The following is a 22651-nucleotide window of genomic DNA, read 5'->3' as shown; positions in this document are numbered from 1 at the left end:
TGCAGACTGCAATCCAGGGGCAAAATGCAGACCGCGGGTAAAATGCAGACTTTGAGTAAAGCTGGGGCCGGAGTGTGTCACATTACGCAGTGCAGTCTTAAAAAAAAATTCATTGTTTTGACGGAACAGTCGATTAGAGAATTACATGCATGGCGGACATGCGTGCTTTACTCTGATTGCGTGATCTTTTGAACTCATTCTCGTCCTCAGAACCCCCGTTTCTTTCATGTGGTCGGCGACACGGAGCATCTGCTGGAATAAACGAATGTAAACTCATTTTTATTAGAACTATTCCAGTTTTGAATCAATTGCCCACCTGCGTCGTGAATACAAAACACGTATACAGTTTTAAAGAGCAGGCTAGTGAGACCTCTTATTGCAAGCACGCATCAACGAAGACGTAGTCTGACCGATTTAAGTGTATTGCATTTTGCAACCATTGCGCTTATGAAATTATGACTTGTTCATTAATGGACCGCTTGACCAGTGCTAGGATTAGCCTTGCTAGATTAGAACCAAATAAACTCAAACTGAAACTGCCTTGATCACAGAAGAGAGGACCCACATATTGACCACCCATTCTCTACCTTGAATCAACGATTATCGTTGATTCGTAATTTGCTCTGTATTTACTATTATCGTTAATTTAGAAGACTGAAAGCTTGATATGGATTATTGGAAATGGTCATATATTTTTCAAAAGACAACCCAAGTATATTGGCAATGGACTCGAACCACTTGACCACCACAGCGCTAGCTGCTCAGGGACAATATTTCAAACATTATTTGATAATGCTGTATTAGTATCATCCAACTAGTGGACTAATGCAAAACCTGCATTTTGATTGGCTACGCTACTAGAGTACTATTATTAATAGTCCTCGAGTAGCGAAAAGCGTGACGCTTTCTTTCATTTTATTCAATATTTCTTTAACTGGCATTTGCTAACTTTATTATTGCCTTTTCTGTCCGACTAGTTGGGCGATACTAAAACAATTAGACCCTTCGCCCTCAAGAGCCACGGGTCAATAGTAATTATCACTCGGCAACAAACAATGTTGCCGGTAAAATCCGTTCGATTCTCAGGTTGAATCCGTTTTTACCGAAGACAAATTGGTGATCCTTATTTTACCTAGGTTGAATACGCAATCACATAAACTCTTTTTGGAGCCTTAACTAAGCGCAGAGAAAAAATTAGGGTTAGGTTAGGATTAGTTTTAGTTATCATTATACATAGATAGCAATTGACTTATTATACAAAAGTAATTAATGAAAAGAACTGAGATGGGTTGAGCATGTTCGTCGTTGTGCGGTAGTGGTGAAGACACAGGACTATTATAGATCTGGAGGGAAAGGTAGTCGTTTAATGTCAACACAACTTCCGGTCCGAGTTCCAGTACCGGTTACCTTACTGTGTTGTAATGTTGAGACTGAATGGATAACTGTATGAATACAGAAACCGACAAGATGATACGAGATGTGTTGAGATGTGTTGAGATTTGAGGGAAGGTATAAGTGTTCCGGCTCAGACCTTTTTAGGGGGTTGACAGCGGCTCACCCAGGTAAAAACCGATTCAACCTGATAATATAACGGATTTGACCCACAACAACTATTCTTTCGGTAACCAAAGAACTAGTATGTGGGGTAGTCAACCCATATTTTATTGTTGTCATAGGGACAGAAGAATTTATCAGTCTGGAAGCGAAAGATGTCTTACAATGGGTGTCTGGTGATGACGACATTGTCAGTGCAGAAGACGTTTTCAAAGGAATAGTCAACTTTTTAGCTGGTTTATATCCTATTTATTTATTTATTGTCTAATTTGATTAAGTTATTTTACTTAATTATTTAGACACGACCCCTTAAGCGAAGCGTCGCTTTAAAGACTTATCGTGTATAAATAAAGATTATTGATTGATTGACTGGACCGCTGTCACACAACAATAACGCGAGAGAAGCACATTTCACTGAATTGTTGCATCTCATTTGAACTCAATAATATCAGAAGACGTTTTCCTAAGTGAAATTTTGAAGGGAGAACTTTACGATGCGATATGATACGATACGAGACGAGATGCACCTTTTTCATTTTTCAGATTTTTCTAACTTGCGACCCTCTCGCTACATCCCAGCGGACACCGAGACCACAACGCCGGAAACTCCATGTCCTACTGTTTGGGAAAAGTGTTTGGGTTGTTGGGAAGGGTTGTGAGGCGAGGCCTAAGGTTTATCCGAGATGTCCAGAGAGTTAAGCCATTAGCAGATGTCATTACAAAGGCAGCAATTTCTCAGTCCTTGATCCCTCTACTACCCGCGTATTGTCCGATGCTCAACCAATTGAGCCTTCCGGTCAACGGACTATTATGTATATCATATATCTTTATTTACCTTCGGATTTTAGAGTAGCTTGGTGTAGCACATATCTCCGAGCATTTTACCCTCTCAATCATGATACACCATGATAGACCACAACACAGTTTGCCTTAAAGTTTATGTTAGATGCTATGAAACTGAAAGCTCTGGATTCCAGACACAAAGTCCCAGGATATGCTTGGAGACACGCATGGATGGGATTTGTGTGAGTGGAGGAAGAAGAGTCATTGCCTATGCAGTGCAAAGATAAAATCAGTCTTCCTTAACCTTCTCTTAAACTCCATATAGATACGCAGATTTGCACTCCATAATTACTGCTTGCTGACATTTTCTTTACGTTTAACGTCAGCAAAATCACTCAATTTCTTTACGAAAAGGAGATACTGCGCTTTCCACAATCTCCCTTGCTCACATCTGCGATAAACGTACCAATGCTGACAGGTGGAAGAGCTAACATACTTCTCATCTTCGACCTTGATAAATTATAGTCACCAATGTCTTCTTCATCAGTGCTTGATGCGGAGTTACCTGTGTCTGCTGCGGTGTATACACCCGCACCATATAAACCTCACCCGAAAATTGAAAAAAGACTAGGAACCACCCAGGATGCCCCTCTACTTACCGCTGTCTTCTAATCTAACAGTGTGGGCAGCGCGCTCGAACACTCGTCTGCCACTCTCTGGTATTTTCCACAGAAAAAAGGTGCTAAATACCTATGCATTGACATTAAGGCAGATTGGATTTGATTGCCTTATTTTGTGCTCGTACGAGCAAAAGTGATGTTTTTTTTCAATTAATGACAATTTAAGGGATACCCTCAATTCACTGAATGTTGGTATTGGTTATTTCGTCAATTAGTGTTAAAATTACGAGCAATTAACTACAATAGTACCTATGCAGGAGATATGTAAAGATAATGAAGACAATACATTAAAAAAAGAGACCATTTTTTTTTCTCTTTTTTTTCCCAAAAACAAACTGAAATGGCAGATGTTCTTGAAAATTGTTCTCGCACTGGTTGAGATTAATGAATGCTAATGGTATTTTAACTATCTCAAATTGGATTCGCCTAAGGCCTCGTCACACTTCTTGAAACTTCTCTTATTCCTATTACTTTGGAGGTCACGTGGTTTCCTATGCTAACTGCCACTACAGGATTTCAGACAGTTTCATCATTTAGCTTTTTAAGAGTCAGGAGATGGCTACTTGCAGACTGTCCGGGTTCAGTGCTTTCTTCTTTAAATTGTTTTGGTCTCCACGAAGTATGTTTAAGTTTCAAAACCAACAGAACAGCAGAAAGAAGAATCAATGCTAAGACGAAAATGATTATTAAAGCGACATGCCAAATCGCAAGCTTGTTCTCGCCATGCATATATTCCACTCTGAACAGACTTCTAGGAATAACAGTTATGGTTAAGGAGAAAAGCAGCAACTCTTTGTCTTGAGCGTTGTACGACGCAGATTTGGCCGTGATATTTACGTGAGTGACCAAGGTCGCTGGGGTCTCAAGTTCACAGGTCAAGATGAGCACACATGAGACGTTTTGAGATTGTTTGAGAGCGAGGGATGACGGCCTAACGCTTCCATTTATTGTAGACTGGTTGCTGAGCACCTGTGAAGGAAGTAACAGAATTTACAAGAGGGCAGAGAAAGCAGAAATGATGTAAAGTTCGAATTCCGTTAAAGCCCTAAACCCGTTCCTAGATGACCTCTGGTTTGTTTCAGAGGGTGCGTAGTCTGAGTGTACCTGTAACCGATGGAAAGAAAGAAACAAAAGTCGAGTACAATTGATTGGCATAAGTTGCGGGCCCACTGACGTCATTACCTCTTAGTCACAAGCTGCTATCAAACCCTATAAGTCAACGATAAACTTCACGTAGACTTTTGTCTGACTATTTGGCTAGCACAGCACCGATTTACGCCTTTTTTTTTCCCTGTTCTTTTTGCTTTTCCACGTTTTATAATACTTGCGAACTGTCTTAATTAGGATCTTGCAAGTTATTGGTGTCGGTGTTCAAATATTGTCGGAACGAAATGAAAATACCCGAGCAGATGCAAGCATGCGCAGTGGAACCGACGTTTTTTTTTCCTTCAATTATATGAAAAACGCTCGGATCTCTGATTCGTTCTACCTGGTGTAAGGTGTGTTATCATTCAATATAATGAGTGATTTTAAAGTGAAAGGGAAAATTAAAAGATAACAGTTTTGAAAAAGCAGAACAATTTGAAGAACTTGGTATTCATAATCATTGCACTACATAACTGTGTCTCAAAGCAGGTCGAAGGCGGTGCACGAATTCGAAACCGTTTCTCGTGCGCTGCTTCGAGCTGCTAATTATAAGAGGGCCGGAAGGCCAAAAGAACGAGAACATGAACTTACTTTGAAAGAAAACACTTCTGCCGACGCCAAATTCCTCAACGTGAAATTAACCTCTGCTGTTTCCCCTGCAATTATAGAAACTTGATGAAAAGGTACTGTAGCCACTAAACGCACATGTTTGATTGCTGTTGTCGTTGGTCGTACTGACCCAAGAGTTGTCAGATCACGTGACTGTGTCGTTGGTTGCGTGACGCGCCCACTAGATACAAAAACCAGGATGTGAAATAGTGTTACTATTTTCTCATTCACATTTTCTGACTGTGAAACAGCAGTCACTGTTAAATTCTTCACTTCGTCAGTTTCGCCAACAGACTTGATAATTACATGTCCGGCGACACTAGCATTGCTTTCTAGGGCGGGACTAAAGGGTATAACGTAACTGATAAGCTCTGGTGTTTTCGTGACTTGGAATGAAAAAGATCCTTTGGAGCCGAAGTTGTCGAGAGTGAAAGGGAGCTTGGAGGTCTCGCCAGGGAGGAGGGATACAGTTGTGCTGTTCGGTTTGGCCCTGAGCAACACGATATCAGGTACCAGGCTGACGGCGCAAGTGCCAGCGTTTCCAACGAGGTCGATGCCAACAAAAACAACTCTAGGGTTGCAGCAGTTAGAAGTGAAAATTGCTTTAACGGATGTTTCCACAGCACCCTGTCTGAATTCGTCGACTGGAACAGAAGAACAGTACGCGAGATGAGTACTCACGTGAAGCTACGTAAAGAGATAATCGTCACTCATCAGGGGCCGGTTGTTCGAATCGTGGTTAGCGCTAACTGGCGTTAAATACCATGGAAGCCTATAGGTTTTGATACCTCAAGTTAACCAACAGTTAGCGCTAACCAGGCTTCGAGCAACCGGCCCTGATCATTAGTCCTTAATTATTTTATAGGATTAATTAATCAATCGTCTTCGCTGTGAATCACAGAACTAGAGTCTTCCTTGTTGCTATGGACCGATTTTCCCTCGAGCATTTGGATGAATTCTAAACTTTGTCAAGAATCGTTTCAAGGCCGCTGGAGATAAATTCGCTGCTGCCAACGCTCATTCAGCCAACCATGAGAGCAAACTACGCGAGTTTAGGCAATTAGGACCAATTAATCGTATTCTTTTGATCTGCAATTTTTTTTAAAATTAAGCGTTTTGCGAACCAAATTAAAAATTGTTTGATTTACAAGGACTGCGTCAATCGGCTGGCTACTTTCATTGAAAAGCCTTCGATAACTTCTCGACAAAATGACGGTTTCAGAGATGGAAGCGGCTATTGCTCTTGCTATTTTTTAACTCCTTCTAAATTACTTTTAGATGACATATAAGGGAGAATATCTTTCCAAAAAGTGGTATCTTACTTTTAGTTTCTTTTGTTTGAGGCGCCTGTTTACCTTTGAGTGACCCTTCAACGTTATCTCTCGTTGTTATGGAAAGAAGTCCCTCGCCTGAGTCAGAGAAGTTCACGCGAGCATGCCACGTGGCGGACACGCATTCCTGTCTGCCAAACACACTTGCACATGTTCCAGACTGAGTCATTACTGAGCATTTTGGTGGGGAAACGTCCAGTTTCTGGGAAATTAAAATAATTTTTAGATTATGTTAGGCTTGGATCGAGTACTCTGGAAATAACATGAAAGAAGCTGAACTCCGCCTGAAAAAAGTTCGTTTCAAACACATATGCCCATTTCGAGCAGTTTTCATTTGTAAAACCCAAGTAATGACGGAATTACAATAAAACTTTCCGGTCTATGACAAATAAATTTCTTTGAGCTCCCAGATAATTTTTTTTATTTCCTGATTCCAAAGACATTACTACTTATTGACCCTTGCTTCTTTCCTGTTTTCAAAGTGTATTTCAGAGAGAGTTTGAGTTTTTAAGTTTCGTGGATATCCTCTCTCTCTAAGATGCTTTTTGAGTTCTTCTAGTCGGTTTTGAAAGTTTTCTTTTGAGGAATTTGTTCTGAATAACCGGAGGGCTTCGCCTTTTATAAAGCCCTTCTTGACCCCTAAAGGGTGGCAAGACGTGAAATGTGTATATCGGAAAGTTTCAGTAGGTTTGAAATGCGTTCGTACGTCGAGAATTGACGAGCTGTTAAACCGTTTGCCTTTGTACACAATTGTATCCAGAAATGTGCCTTTTTCCTCGGAGATTTCTGCTGTGAATTTAATAGTGGCATGGTGATTATTTGCTTGTTCAATGAAGTGTGTTATTTGTTCTCTTCCGGTACCCCAGAGAGAGAAGATGTCGTCTATATATCTTTTCCAACAGATAGGCTTCATTGCGCTCTTTTTTAATAACTCTGTTTCTACTTTCACCATGAAGATATTTGCGAAAGCAACAGCGACCTTTGTTCCCATCGCTGTCCCGTGTGTTTGGAGGTAATTTTTTCCATTAAGATGGAATGAGTTGTCTTTTAAAATGAGTCTGAGCGCTCGCTCAAGTGACTGTGTTGGTGTTGGTGTTTCAATGGACGTGACAAGTCTATATACCAACATTCCACAGGGAGAGGGGATCAAAACTATATGCAAAGCATATGTTAGTCACTACAAAGATAAACCCCCGATTCCAACACAGTCTCTTGAACGAGCGCTCAGACTCATTTTAAAAAGAAAATTCATTCCATTTTAATGGAAAAAATTACCTCCAAACACAAGGGACAGCGATGGAAACAAAGGTCGCTGTTGCTTTCGCAAATATCTTCATGGCGAAAGTAGAAACAGAGTTATTAAAAAAGAGCGCAATAAAGCCTATTTGTTGGAAAAGATATATAGACAACATCTTCTCTCTCTGGGGTACCCGAACAGAACAAATAACACACTTCATTGAACAAGCAAATAATCACCATGCCACTATTAAATTCACAGCAGAAATCTCTGAGGAAAAAGTCACATTTCTGGATACAATTGTGTACAAAGGCAAACGGTTCAACAGCTCGTCAATTCTCGACGTACGAACGCATTTCAAACCTACTGAAACTTTCCGATATACACATTTCACGTCTTGCCACCCTTTAGGGGTCAAGAAGGGCTTTATAAAAGGCGAAGCCCTCCGGTTATTCAGAACAAATTCCTCAAAAGAAAACTTTCAAAACCGACTAGAAGAACTCAAAAAGCATCTTAGAGAGAGAGGATATCCACGAAACTTAATAACTCAAACCAAGAGATTATGAATAATCTCTTACTCAAACTCTCTCTGAAATACACTTTGAAAACAGGAAAGAAGCACTCCGACAAAAACTTTCAAGAGGAAAAACCATTTTGCCCTTTGTCACACAGTATCAACCATCAGTTCCCAGCCTTAAAAACATTCTTATAAAACACTAGCAACTGATAGAGAAACAGCCTCTCCTCCGACAGATCTACAAAGAACCTCCAATTATATCATACAAACGAGGAAGGTCTCTGAAAGATATACTCGTAAAAGCTAAACTCTGAGATTTAAAGGCTACAACACGTGGGTGGAAAGCGTGAGTCAGGCTTGTCAACCCCTATGATATATAAAATAAATCTGCTCACCTTTGATGCAACAGTTACAAAAAAGACCATAAAATTAACCACTTGAGTGTAATCAGGATTCTGTGACGCAAATACTGTGACAGTGCTTGTCACACCGTAACTGGCGTCACTCGGCGCAAGCAAAGCAACTCGAAGAACGATTGTGTCATTCTTTTGCAGATTGGCTTGAGACGGGTTGACACTCTTGACATAGCTCAGATCATCAGATGCACTAAAATAAATTGTCTGGCTGTCCCCAGAGTTCGTTACATTGATTTCCACTTCCGAACGCTCTGCTGGAAAAACCGTGGTCAAACCAGATCTGCTTACAACGTTTGGAGAAAATTTGACATCACCTAAAGTGAACAACGTTGGTTTCATTCGCTGGAATGGAGCTCCGCTTTTGTCAATCCCTGTCACCTTGAGTCGAAATTTGCCTGCAGTGGGAATAAAGGTTGCGAAATACGAATCCTGGTAAAAGCCTCGTCCTTCGGTGATGCTGAATGTTTCGAGGTCTGTTCCGTTTATGCCCACGAGCGTTAAACTGATCACTTGTTCAATACCTTTACCAACGAAATCCATCGTAAGCAGCAATGTCTGACCTAATACAACCAAATAAAAACATTAGGACGATTTATATGATTACGAATCAAAAGTACATATGTTACTTTCGTGTAATTTAAAGAAGCAACTGTTACGCTCCTTTAAATCTTTATACGCATTGCGAACCTACAATTGGGCACGGAAAAAAAAAAGGTTAAAGACATCATCAATTTTTATCCTTACCATAACCTCCTAAGAGGCCAGCAAATGCGCTCTCTCCTTTTCAGGCCATGGCAGTCATGTCTCAAAATTGTTTTGAAGGAGTGGGGAGGGGAAATTGCAATATAAGATATTTATTTCATCTTTAAGTAGAAACTAGTCGTACACAAGTCCTTATAATCTTGTTAAATTGCTACACCCTGTTAAGAGGCTATTGAACATTGTGTTAATATGTAAAATGCACATCGATCTATGATAGAACTGAGAAGCGTCGACACCTCAAAAGAGAGTCGATACAATTGCCTGATTAGAGGCTAACCTCCGCGTTCACCCGTCCAATGGTCTAACATTCCTGCGTCATTGTCATATGACGGAGCGAGAGGGCATGATGTCCAAAAACAAAAAACCCAAATAGCTGTCAAAATTACTTTCTGATCCGAAATGTCTGTTAAAGCATACGAAACGTCAAGTTCAAGGTTTTTATTTTCCTTTCTGATTGATTAATACTCTGAAAACTCTTGATACGTATTTGCCTTGAAAGAAAAAGTGCATTGTTTGTCTTACCTCTTAGAGGATTTCCAACAACTCGCCTTGTGGCTCCCCGTTCCAAGTCCTCTACGTCCAACAGTTGGTAAGTAAAGTCGAGGGGACTGGACCCCGATGCTTGCAGGGTATAGGGACCATTGCACGAAACTAAGATCTTTAGTGAGCCGCTAATTAAGTTAGTTACTTCGTATATGAGAAGTTTATTTGATGAAGACAGGACTTTTTTCAGGAAAGTGGGTTTTCCTGAAAAAAAAAAAAGAAGAAGAAGCAAAACACAAAACCAATATACCCGGCATTGTGGCTGCTGTCGAGAGCTATTTGCATTGGTAGAGCCTATTGCAATTGGGGTGGAGTAGGGTGGGAAGGGGGAACTTGTTCTCTTCCGCTCGGCATTTTTTGTTTGTTGAAAAGGCTTGGATGTTTTATCATTTTAGGACTCAGCACTTCCTTTATTCGAGTAATACAAATAACCGCCTTGAAGTTATTGTTGCTTGTTTGCTTAAGGGCTGCCGTTTTTCGAGCAACGGAAAAGAAGTTGGACTCGAGTCCTAAGCGGAGATAAAAACGCGTGAAGATGTGAGCAAACCTGTCACTGGTTGCACGCAATCGTAATTGCAAAGACAACTTTTTTGAGCCGCTTTCTTCAGATACCTCATCCGACGTCAGGGTCTCATTTTCATTTCAAAATAACCTAGCTAGTCCTTGTATGTCTTCGAGTCCTTCCCTGTTTTCAATTTAATAGCCAGTGTTTTGGCTTTGTGATTGGAAACTAAAAATACCTTTTTCACTCTTCAATTCCATGTTTGGCGAGCTAGCAGCTGACAATACGAGAACCAGTCTTTCCAACGTGCTATCAATATCTATGAAATAAGTCTTTCCACTAAAGTGCTGACCCCTCCTCTCCTCCACGTTTAATAACTCGACTTCTTTAAGATCAAAGGACGAGTTAGTCGGACTTCCGGGATCAATCAGTTTGACAACATCAGACACACTTCCTTTTCTGGTCAAAAGAACTTGTCCCCCTGTCTGGGTCGCGAGATCCTGGTACAAAGCTTGACCTTGCAAACTTCTTCTTGTTCGCTGATTGCCTTCGAGAACCGCTGTCTGATGAGCATGACGCTTCTTACGTCTTGCACACTTACCAGTTAACCGGAAAAGGAGCTTGACTTTCTTTTCCTTCGCCAGGGACGAGACTTCGTTTTTACGGTGTTCGTCTTTGGAGTCGGCATCGGAAAAGAAGACGATGACAGACTCAGGAAGGCATCGGAGCAAGGCCTGGTAAAGACCAGCCATTCCTAGCTCAGGGCAGTCTCCACCTCCATTTGCTGCTAAGTTGTTAACTGCGTCAATTACTTCTTGAGCATCATTCGTCACTGTTACTGGACCCACCTCTGTAACGTACCCAAGGAAAGTTATTAAAAGAATACACTATACCTTGCTCTTAGGCCCAGTCATTTTAACCCGGCGGTGGCAGCTATGACCAGCCATGGACAACTGTTTCGCCCTGATTAGAAACGCATAAGCCAGCGGACTGAAGGCAGTTCGAAGGCTGTGCATAATTTAATTGTTGTGTTCTTGCTTTGCTTTGATAATTACAGTGAGAGAAACAATGGTAATGCAGTCTGTAAATTAATGTGGGGGTTCGTTTGTATGGGTAACCAAATGGTAACGAGTTAAACGATTAGGGAATAATTTCACACGAGTTTTGTCTAAAATCATTTGATTAGCTATTAATATCATTGGTGACAAATTACGTTTATAAGATGCCATTTGACACTTCTGAAAAAGTTGCCATGGCAGCATTGTAATTTCACATGTGAATGATAACTTAACACCGAAATTTCGCGCCAAAATTAAGGAGTGATTTGTTATCCATGTTATTACTTGAGAAACTGTGGTGTTACATGGCTGGAACGTGAGACAGGAAATTTTGGTTTGGAATCAAACGAGTTGTGAGCTGACTTTTTCGAGGGTTATCTCCTCGACAGAATGAACGACATTTTCCTGTAAATTAATGTGGCAACATAAAGCTTTTGTGATGCAAGAGGAAAGAAAAACCACTCACCTGGATCGCTAAACGGCACGAGAATGTAGGTAAAGGAGATTCCCTTCTCTTTTAACGTGTCTTTTACGAAATTGATGGATATTCTCTTCACGTCATTTATTTCATCTAATACAGTTCAGAAACAAACAGGAAAAGACAAAAATGCATTAAAAACTCTATAGTAAATACGAAAATACGGAAAAGCTAAAAATAAGGCAGTTGCATTCCATACAGTTTATTTTGTTCCCTTCCTTTTCTTGTCAAGTTCATTAGTCGTTTTATTTCAGGCATGACTGTTTCCATTGCAATTTCTCATCAAAAATAGGCGACGCCGAAAGGGGTCACCAAGAAGTATATTCAGAACCCCACCGTACACCCGAGAGAACAATGGAAATGCCGCGGGATAACATTAACAACAGAATTTTCTTAAAAAAAGAAGAAGCATCATTTACGGTGGGTATATGGGCAGCGCACTCGTGTTATTCCTTGGGATAACGGGATCTTCCACGAACAAGAATATTATGATGTTGGAGAACGTGTATATACCCTCATCTCAACCAGCTTCTCAAAAGATAGGATTTGGGATAAATGTGTGATAGCATAGACTTCGAGCGGGTCCTATGGACTGGTGTGGAAGGGGAGAGAAAAGGGGTTTGCGTCAAGTCTAACGTAACATAACATGTCTTATATATTGTTGGAAGAAGAGTTTCCTTTTGGAGTCATTTGACAACTTTAATAGATCAGTTATAGAGCATCCGAGCTGGTAATCGGAAGGTTGTAGGACTGGTTAGAATCCTGCGAATTTTTTTTCCGCAGAAGTATCCCGAGTCGCCCCTCGACATTAAGATACATTTCTTGTCCTTAACTATGGTTGATTAAATAGTAGTCAGTAAGCGTTAACACTAAAAATGGAAACATGAACACTCGCATATAGAATAAAATGGAAAAGGTCAACCACACATAATAAGATGCACCAGGAGCCCATGACTAGGAGCCTCCCAATGCATTATATCCTTGAGTCAACCTTTGCGCGTATCTTTCTATTTTTAGAACTAATCCTTCAGCAGGAGACTCACATTCACAACAATTTACATCAATTTGCATACATTGTTTTTGCTATTTTTGTCTTTGTTCCACAATAACTTTATTCTGATTGGCCATTCTAAACAGTGTGTACAGAGCCAAAGAACTCGTGGCGTTCAAAAAATAGAAAGATACCAGCAAAGGTTGACTCATAGGGCTTGTATGGGAGAGGCAAGCTCCTATTCATGCGCTCCTGGATGCACTAAGGAGTGTTTTTTTGTAAACATGTGATCTTTTCTTTGAAATCGCGGCAACGTCTGGTCCGAATTACTTAAACAAACCCGTATAGGAGGTTTTCACGTGACGTCATCGCCGCCATGTTGGTGGACGAAAACAAAAGATCTCTCATTAGCTTCGTTTGTTCGTCACCCGGACGTCGTACATTTCTCTCTTGTTATTGGTGTCTCTAGAGGTTGGTTGGAAACGTCCTATTCATTGTGATTGAAAGTTAGACTTTCTTAATTAGACTAGATTGAGGGACTAAAACTCACCACTCATGCTTCCTGATACATCTATGACAAGCGCCAAGCTTCTCGCTGAGTTCATGTTTAAGAATTTAGCAAAAATAACATCTCCGACTGCTTCTCGAATGCCAGTCACGAACAAACTTGTGGCCTCGATTGCGAGATCAGCTGCGATGTTATGAAGGCTACAGAGGAAAGAGGAACAGTGATTTTTAATATGGTCTTGCAGAGAAGAAGAGAAGGGGAGAAGGGGAAGCTTCCCGTTCTTCCATTTAAATACAATCACGTTTTATTTACCATAAAAAAACAGCTTTACTCCGAGATTTATCCATTGACCTTATCCCAATCAGCGGGAGAAAACTGTTTTTTTTTTTTCAAACAATAGACCAAATCGCTTAGCAAGGTTCTAAGGGAGTTTGTCGCTAATATTGCCGCGATCTGATTGTTTTCTTCCGGTTTCCAAGTTTTGAGGCAGTTTGATTAAGTCAACGTAGATCCGCCTCAGCGAAACGGTTTTGTTTTTGTCACGTTTGGGTTGTATTGAAATTCTGATGTTTTGTAATTCAAAACACGTTCGAGAAATGGTCGTTACCTTTTAAATATAGGCCTAACGTTTCCCTCTTTATCTCACACCCGAGTAACGTCAGTCGATATTTTTCATCTTCGCGTGCATTACATATTAGTTAAAAGTTCGGAAAGGTGTGCGATAAAATTTAAAAGCTGACAATCCTTTGTTTCTTCCTTTTCTTACTTTGCATGTGGTGACTCGATATAAGATGCAGAATCTTTGTTGATTCCGCCTACAGCTGGTTCCAACCGACTTTCATCCAATTTTCCTCCATGACTACATTTTCCAACATTCTTTGGCTTTTCAATATCCTGCCCTGAGCGATAGCCACTTGTTAGCTTGAAGGTATTCAAGTTGTTTTTGCACAAACCCAATTCCAAACTGCAGCTCTTGCACGTCGCCTCAATTGGCCCGGCGATGAACTTCGACGGGATTTCACTTCCGGGTTGAACTAAAACGTCGTAAACCTCCCTGTGACCGAGTTCTATCCAGTTGGAATGACTGTAAAAATCTTGTAATGTGTGTAGAGCAATGCCGGCAAGGTTCCGAGCGTGCTGCAGTTTTTCACCATTCAGGAGAGATGTTATAAGCTCTTGGCGCAACTTGATGATGCGTTCAGAGCCCTCTTTGAATTGTTCAGCATCGAAATGCGCAGAAGCTGACTTGTTCAATGGAAAAGAATCCACCTCCACATTGGCGCTCTGAATTTCGTTTAAGGCAGCAAGGAACTTCATCTGGGGCGAAATGGTCTCAATCATGGCCTGCAAAGCTTTTGGAGGATCAGACATTTGGATTTGTCTAAGAGAACCCACCATTTGCTCGTCCTTCAGATATTGTGGATTGGCCAGTAAAAACTGCAATAGCGGTTTAAAGAATCCTTGCTTTGTAATTACCGCATGATCAAGCGATGATGAATTTCCCACAGTTAAGTAACTACGAGGGAGAAAGGCCTTGACAGTGATAATGAATTGGACCACTAACACTAAAAGTATAGGATAATTCAGAGTTGCCATGATTTTCTTTGAAAGATCTTGCCCGACACACAGACGAAGAGTTTTTGTCGAAAATCCAGTGAGTCAATCACATTTATTTATCAGAAGCTAGGGATGGGTGTAGCCTCACTTTCAAGATCTTTCATATGCTTGCTTCAGCTAATCCAACAAGCAGAACGGATACTCTTCCGGGATAGCTAAAGGAGTTTTCGCTCTACTCGACAACAAAAAACTTAGCGTAGCAGGAACCTTTTGAGTAGTTAAGATCCGTTGTCGCTTAATTGTCTCGCATTTCTGTTGAATATCACCGAGCCGTAAGTAAAGCCAACAAGCCACGAAGGAAAGCTATATGTATGACAGAAAAAGACCAGGACGCATACGATTAGCCCCAATTAATGACTCAATGAGATAACGTGGGGTGTAAGAAGGGTTGGTATTGGAGCAAGCGATATCCCTGCAATAAGAAATATAAGGAGAACTATGAAGAAGTCGTGGATACATTGCTTACAAAATGGGAGTTCTGTTGCGATCAGTTTGCTTTCTGATCTTGTTACGAAATAATGACTGAATTCGTGTTTGATTTTTATTTTAAAAGAATGCGTTATCATTGGCAGGCGACACCAAGTCATTTTCAAATATCTGAAGGGTCGTCAACTATGTAAACAGCTACGAATGCCTCAGTTTGCGATAAGTAAAAACAAGAATTCTTTCCAAAACGTTTCAACCTTTCACGAAATCTGGAACGGATCATGCTGTATTTAGTTGATGCAAAAGAGCCAGGTGAAAATAATTGCCAACCGGCGATTTCGGCTCCTTTAAACTTTCAATGAGGTTGTTAAAAGCTTATGAAGTAACAGAGGATAACCATTTAACTAGGAAAGAATAAAGTGAGCTCTTTAGCTAGTCTAGTCTTACAGCCTTTAGCTAATCTAGTGATAGTCGTAGATTGGAGAGAGCACAACTGAAAGAGGCATAAGTGCTGTATACAAAGACAAACACTTCACCTATGAACGTTTGATGTAGAAAGTTACCTTAACGCTACTAAATAGACGTTTACAAGATATATGCATTTTGGTGTAAAAAGTCAAACACAACCTAAGTCCTTTGAATATCTGTAACGTCTTTCAGGAACATAACTCTTCCTGTAATTTAAGACAGTCCGACTCAGTTTCAATTTCCAGGTATAACAACGTAACTTATGGCAAACATTCCTTGCGCCATTTAGGACCCAAATTGTGGAACAAACTGACAACTGCAGACAGATCAGTCACATAGTTAGCCAGTTTTAAAAATCGTGTATGTAAACGTGACCTCAGCTTTTTGTTATATGATAGATACAGGAGCTTTGCTCTTCGTAATTCTTAATTGATTTCTTAATTCTTATTTTATAGTTATTGCATATGTGTATATATGACTTAATTTTAGAATTTAGTGGATAGTATTTTTTTGTAAATAATATTATCTGTAGTAAAGCTTCTTCTTCTTCTTTTTCTACTACTACTACTACTACTACTACTACTACTACTACTACTACTACTACTACTACTACTACTACTACTACTACTACTACTACTACTACTACTACTACTACTACTATTTTAAATAGGCTTGTATGTCAGTTAAACCTCTAGTAATGTACATTTTGAAGTATTTGTGAAACCAATTGTAAGAACATTTTAAGAACGCTTTTTGGGTGATTTCTTACTAAGCACCCCTTAAATAAGAACATGATCAGCCTGAAACCTGAATGCGGGTGTTTACTGTATTGATTATAACCAACCGAATGATGAAATAATAATATAACAAAACAAAGAGCAGTATTAACTATGGGAGTAGTAGCCAAAACGCGGGGCCGGGACCGGGGTCGGGGTGTCCTTTTTTTCCAATTTTTTTTGTTTCAATTTTTTGTCGTTATTCTCCTGTAGTGTTACTTTCGAATATTTGGCATCTTTCCTTCATTTATGGTGGAAATTATTCAAACAATTAAGGAACACCCGGAAGCTCTTGTCTTGTTTTTCGAAATTAAATCTCATTTTCTTGTTTTCGCAAAATTGTTGTCAATGTTGTTGTGTTTGTTATCGTAAAATTGGATTCAATCCCTTGACGTCCGAATCGAATTGGCTAGCAAGTTCCTATGCGAGTCTGACTTTACTATCAACCGTTTGTAGTAAAGTCAGAGACCGCCAGACGACAACATTGAAAACAACACGAACAAACAAGCAAATGAGAACGTTGCGTGACTGGGTGAAGACCATCTTGTAACTGTTATTCTGTTGTTTTTTTTACGAAGTGAACATTACAATGCAATTTACACATGTTTTAAGTGTGGAGCTCATCGAGTCTTCAGTGTTAGCGTATATTCCATAAACTCCAATTACGGAAATTCTCTTCAATTTCGAAAAACAAACTCCGAGTTTTACGAATTTTCGGAAAGACGAACTCAGATGCTCGCAAAAACCAACTTCGATTTTAAAACATAGAAAAACGAAGTCCCGTAGGTTCCTTATTTTTAAAAAATGTTTTTTCCACCATAAATGAAGGACAGATGCCGGTTATTCTCAAATTAACAGTACCGGAGAATTGAACAACAAAAATTGAAACAAAAAAATTTCGAAAAGGAAAGACACCCCGACCCCGGTCCCGGCCCCGCGCTTTGGCAACTACCCTTCCACTGAGCAATGGCTCGGTAACACATGCTGATTGCGACGAGTATCAATCCCGTCGAAACGAAGGAAAGTCCAAGATTTATTTCAACGTATTGCGTTGCTGCATTACTTCGGAAAGTGAAACGTCGGAAAATCGATATTGATCGATGCCATATCGATTTCAATTCAACTGAGTGAGTGACAATTAGCAATCTTGAAAAAATCGATATTCAAGGTCGTTGACTTATAGATTAGTTTACATCTGATTGAGTGACAAATTTGCATATTCTGACCTCTAGCTAGCGATAGTCCTTTATTCTCTATTTTCGAATTCCCCATAATACACTTTGTTTGCCCCCCCAAATTTTGCATAAACCATTGTTTTCAAATGCTCTTGGGAATATGCAGTGTCCCCAAGAGCATTTGAATACAATAGTTTATGCAAAATTTGGGGGGCAAACAAAGTGTATTACGGGGAATTCGAAAATAGAGAATACGCATCGGTATCCACGACCAAAAAGTCGGAGTAACGCAATATGCATATTCAGAATCTTGAATTTAGAGGGGTATAATTTATAAGCCATACAATTTGTCAGCAAATTCAACAATATTTGACAGTATTGCTAGAATTCTCTGATATTCGTCAGTTAATACAAAATTGCTGCCATCAGTTGAGGTACACAAACTCATGACAAAGATAGGAGCTAGTGGTGACGTCGATTTGAACGTTGCTTTTCTTCTTGTTATCTAGACACCAGGGGCCCGGTTGCTGGAAGACTTGTTAGCGCTAACCGTTGGATAAGAGGTATAAAAACCTCTAGGTTTCCATGGTATTTAAGGCTGGTTAGCGCTTACCATGCTTCGAGCAACCCAGGCCAGAGCACATTGTCTTTTATTTGCTGACGACGCACCCACTGAGATTCTTCGCCACGCGATCCTTGACCACAGTGACTGAGTTAAGATATGAGGTGCGTTTCTTGTAAGCTTTGAAAATTTTCGTCGAGGTTTTTTTGGGTGCAACTGAGCTCTTTGTATGTCAAAAACAAATAAAAGACTTGTCAGGGGCGCGTCTCTTGGACCCGTTAGTCCAATTTCTATATAAAACTGTGAGCTGCTTATTTTAAGAGCTGGCCTCGGTTGTTCAAAAGGTGTATAACGCTATCTACCGGATAAATCAATATCCAGCGAATAAACAATAGCAAAATCAATTGAATTATCCAGTGGATAGCACTATCCACCCTTCGGACAACCGGGGCCTGGGCTTTTTCATATGTTTCATGATCATGAAGGACTTGAAAATAGCAGGATAACTGTGACAATGTTCACCCATAAGGGTCGCTAATCTATCGTCAGGCAAACTTGAAAAAGAAAACTTTTCGACACCCTAGCCTTGGTAGTAAATAGAGGATGTTACATGGCCGAGCGGAGATAGGAAATTTCTCTTCCAGTGTTAAAAAATATAGAATAATCCAAGAATATTTTCAGGCTAAAATGGCAGAAAATAAGTATATGAATTCAGCCTAGGCCGGAAAAACAAGATTCTTATTTTTAAAAAGTGTACATGAATTAGTTGAAACAGAATGTTCCGCAGCATTACTATCTTTTAGATACACTAGTACTAACGAAATACAATTGCCACTGGGATCACACCTGAACGGTATAATAAGAAAATATTACAAAGGAAAAGAAAATAGGTTCAAAAAATCGATTTCTGGTCAAAGTCTAAGAACACTTCAACTGATTTTGTTTACGACATTGAATGTCGGAAAAAGTCTTTTTAAAATAATGACAGGGTCTTCTGATTTAAAAGCTTTCTTATTTATTTAATGTAAGGTCAGCTCTGGTATAATGTCAATGCTCGCCTCAAGCTAGCCCCGTGGATAAATGGCTGTCTTAGATCCCTAAATTTTTAAAGCCAGCTTAGCGTCCCTGAAACCTGTGTGAAAGGAAATTGATTTGACTTCGATTGAGTGTCTGTTTTTCATGACCTCAGAATGACTGTTCCTTTGTCATAATCGATTAAGCACATTTCATGTACTTTTCTTCCAGTTAAAGGAAATTCTCAATTTTTTGGAACGTTTTGCAGGGACGCATTCATATGGAATAAAAATGTCCATTACAAGTCTAAATCTTGGGCGAAGAAACCCTTTGGTGACCGTTGTCTGAAGAGTTAGTTAACTTATTTTTAGCCAATGCATTAGTATTTTTTCTTACAAGTGCATAGTTTGAAAAGGCTGTTTTATGATTAACAAATCTAGCCGTCTAAGCAATCTTGTTCATAAAACTTACAAAGAAAGCTGAAATTGAGGAAATTGACCAGCGGAAGGACCGGTTCCATTTGAGGGTTCCCCACAACTCTTGAAGGTAAACATCACGTCAGACACCTCTTCCATACAGCGTCCGTTGTATCCTTTGCCAGACGGTGGTCCAGAGATTTTTGCCTCGATTAGATAATCGGTGTTTTTCTTCACATCAAGAGGCGTATCAAAAAGAATTTCGAACCCAAAGTAAACAGCACCGTTGCATTGCATAAGCTGTGACTTAAAAATTCCCGTTTTTGTTTTAACAATGGCTCGACTAACAAGATCCTCTATCACCAATTCAACGCTATAGTTGTTGTTCTCACTGCCAAACAAACGCAGTCCATGCAACTTTATGTTTTTGTTCACGGTGAAAATAAGAAGATCCTTTGCCCCCCTGTAAAGCCAACACTGACTTTTATCGAACAGGATAAATCTATCGTAAGTGCGAAGCGAAAGGGGTAACCTTGACCGCTTTCTTTCTGGAAATCCTACTGGGACGTCCACTAATGCTGAATTGAAGAACTTTACGAGGTTAATCACTTCGTCTGGAGTAAGAATTTTTGCATCTAGCACAACGGTTGCAAATTCTTGTTGGTTCATCAAGGGAAAGCGGATTTTTTTAACTAGTGCTTCTCCAAGAATCCCTCTTTTTGCTTCTCCATTTGCTTCTAAGCCTTGCTTTTCGCACTGCTTTGTTGCCCACAGGTGAACAGCTTTAAAGAGGTCGATCTCTTTCATGGTAAGAGTGTCTCTTGAGACAATTGCTTCAAGCAAGGAGCGTTGAATTGTCCCAAATCCATCTGACGTCACCATTGCTTCTGACTGTGTGTCGACAACTTCCCAGCATCTATCTACCAATACTTTTTCCTCGTACTTTTCAGCCATTGGAAGAATGTTGAAAACATTTGACGCATCTAAATGATTTTGCAGATACTTGCTGCATTCATCAACCAGGGAAGGCACCATGTATTTCTTCGCCAAATAAAATACCTCCATAACATTACTTTCGCTTAAATTCACTTCATCGCTGTACATGAAACGAAACAACTCCAACAGACTGTTGAATTCACAGTCAGGCAATTCAATGGAGCCACTAGTTTCCGCTAGCTCACCGTAAAACATGGCTTCAAACACAGGACTACTAATCGACAACACAAACTTGTGAGCTGGAACAACTTGTTTACTTTCAAATTTCCCATCGCTGTCAGATTTACGAACTACAAACTTCACATCACTGAAAAGATCGTTGTTCAGCATAAACATGGTTCTTTCTCGGATTGTGGGCCTCTTTGGTTGCCAGTTTTCTCGGGCAGACATCTTCGTGTTGACACGCAATTTAGAAGATTCACGATAATTCCGCTTTCTCGGTTGTCAGTCAGTCAAGCCGATACTCACCAGCGTGACGGCTATACATAAATTTCAACTTATAGAACATACGTCACACAACGGCTCCCTCTGTTGTGATGCATGGATGCTTCATACAGTCGAAGCTCTCGTAAGCGGACACCCTCGGGACGGGATAAAAATGTCCGTAACTGGAGCTGGCCGCTTACGAGAATGGTTCTCGTAAGCGGCCACTAGAGGTGTAGGGGATAGATGGCCGCTTACGGGGGCTTGCCCAGCTAACCATAAATATTGGTATAAAAAAAAATACCGCGGTATTAAATGACACTTTTGTTTTATTGCGCCCTATACAATCCTACGATAATGACGATAACTAAACAGTAATACAGTACCGTATACTGCAGTACTAGGAATGCACCTCAGTGATTTTCAAAAATAACAAATCATAACTGTAACCAACATTAACAGCCTCACTGCAACAAAAAGTAGTGATACAGTCTGGCAGCAAGTTTTTAAAGCGGGGTACAAACAAAGGAAAGACTGTTGTAAGGGGAAAGTGAGTAAACAGAGGAGCCGGATACGGCTTAGAAATTCCTCGCCAGTATATTTTTTATGGTGACACTAAAATGTCTGTGCCTTGGCTAAAATCGAAACTTGAGTGCCTTGGCTACAATGTGCTGACAGCGTTGTAATTCCAGTCACAAGCGCATATGCTTCTAAATGTAACCGGACGTGGATGACGACAAAACAAACAGTGAAATATGGTACTGTAATTACTGTAAAATCATTGTGACGAACGGCAATGTAAAATGGTTGATTGATAAAAACAAGATACTGTACAGAGGTTGTTGATTTTCTTTTGGGTTTCCGCTTACGGGAGCTTAAAAACAAAGGAAAAGTCTAAGTCGTAATCCCTGAAAGTGTCCGCGGCCGCTTACGGGAATGTCCGCTTACGAGAATGTAAAAATACAGAGTTTGTATGGGAGTTAAAACGGGGTTTCAAACAAGGCGGCCGTAAGTAGAGCTGTCCGCTTACGAGAGTGTCCGTAAAGAGAGCTTCGACTGTACTTCCTGATTAAATAACCCATTAATTGTTCTGTGATCGCTCCGCTGTGAATTTCCATGTGCTTACTCCATCGACGCAAAGAGCCAGGAATGAGCATCACGCTGATTAAAATAACTACTGGCCGATGAAACACGTGAAATACATCTTCAATCTTCGCACGACCGCCGTGTCGAAGTAGTCAGGAGTTAATTTGACGTTGGTTAGGGGTTAGGGTTGGAGGTTAGGGAACAAGTACCGCAAAAGCCGGGAGGTAACAGTAAAAGACAAGCCAAAAGACAGATGAACAAGAAAAATAACATTCAAAATAATTTTTATTTAACTCTGATTTTCGAATTCTCAGCGAAAGATTATATTATTATGACAATCGATCGTGAAAACACCAAAATTTCTGCAATCTCTGATTCTATGAATTAAGGGCAAGGTCATGATGTTCTGTCAAAAGGAAGAAATTGATCACGAGCTAGGCAACCACAAAGGTGCACGTAGTCACTTCGTGTCAACGTTCTTGTTTACATTGAATGAACTGCAGGGAAGAATGTTAAATCGTTTATCTCTTTCAGAGTATAACAACGTACATTTTAGCTAAGAAACTTTCGTCTTTTG

The 22651-nt window shown here is 40.1% G+C and overlaps 2 protein-coding genes across 2 annotated transcripts; both read right to left on the bottom strand.

Annotated features, from left to right (window-relative positions):
* Positions 1 to 3307: 3307 nt before the first annotated feature.
* On the bottom strand, positions 3308 to 14711 carry LOC137995517 (von Willebrand factor A domain-containing protein 7-like). The gene is made up of 9 exons (XM_068841052.1): positions 13882 to 14711; positions 13158 to 13315; positions 11605 to 11709; positions 10319 to 10930; positions 9558 to 9782; positions 8253 to 8833; positions 6128 to 6305; positions 4755 to 5416; positions 3308 to 3986 (listed from the first exon to the last, which is right to left on the bottom strand). The coding sequence occupies exons 1-9, from the start codon at positions 14709 to 14711 to the stop codon at positions 3534 to 3536; spliced, it is 3804 nt and encodes a 1267-aa protein (XP_068697153.1). The 3' UTR covers positions 3308 to 3533.
* Positions 14712 to 17798: 3087 nt separating this feature from the next.
* On the bottom strand, positions 17799 to 21042 carry LOC137997236 (BTB/POZ domain-containing protein 6-like). Its single transcript, XM_068843108.1, has one exon. It carries the CDS (start codon positions 20953 to 20955, stop codon positions 19621 to 19623), a length of 1335 nt encoding a protein of 444 aa, XP_068699209.1. The 5' UTR covers positions 20956 to 21042; the 3' UTR covers positions 17799 to 19620.
* Between the last annotated feature and the right edge of the window lie 1609 nt (positions 21043 to 22651).

Source organism: Montipora foliosa, chromosome 3 (assembly GCF_036669935.1).
Source record: "Montipora foliosa isolate CH-2021 chromosome 3, ASM3666993v2, whole genome shotgun sequence".
Taxonomy (NCBI): Eukaryota; Metazoa; Cnidaria; class Anthozoa; order Scleractinia; family Acroporidae; genus Montipora; species Montipora foliosa.
This window is presented reverse-complemented; position numbering and strand designations above follow the sequence as displayed.

Coding starts and splice junctions, on each gene's coding strand:
- LOC137997236 (XM_068843108.1), bottom strand. CDS start 20,955: ATGTCTGCCCGAGAAAACTGGCAACCAAAGAGGCCCACAATCCGAGAA.
- LOC137995517 (XM_068841052.1), bottom strand. CDS start 14,711: ATGGCAACTCTGAATTATCCTATACTTTTAGTGTTAGTGGTCCAATTC. Junction 10,931..11,604: donor CGTGCCGTTTAGCGATCCAG/GTGAGTGGTTTT, acceptor GGTACGTTACAG/AGGTGGGTCCAGTAACAGTG. Junction 5,417..6,127: donor CGTTGAAGGGTCACTCAAAG/GTAAACAGGCGC, acceptor CTTCTGTTCCAG/TCGACGAATTCAGACAGGGT.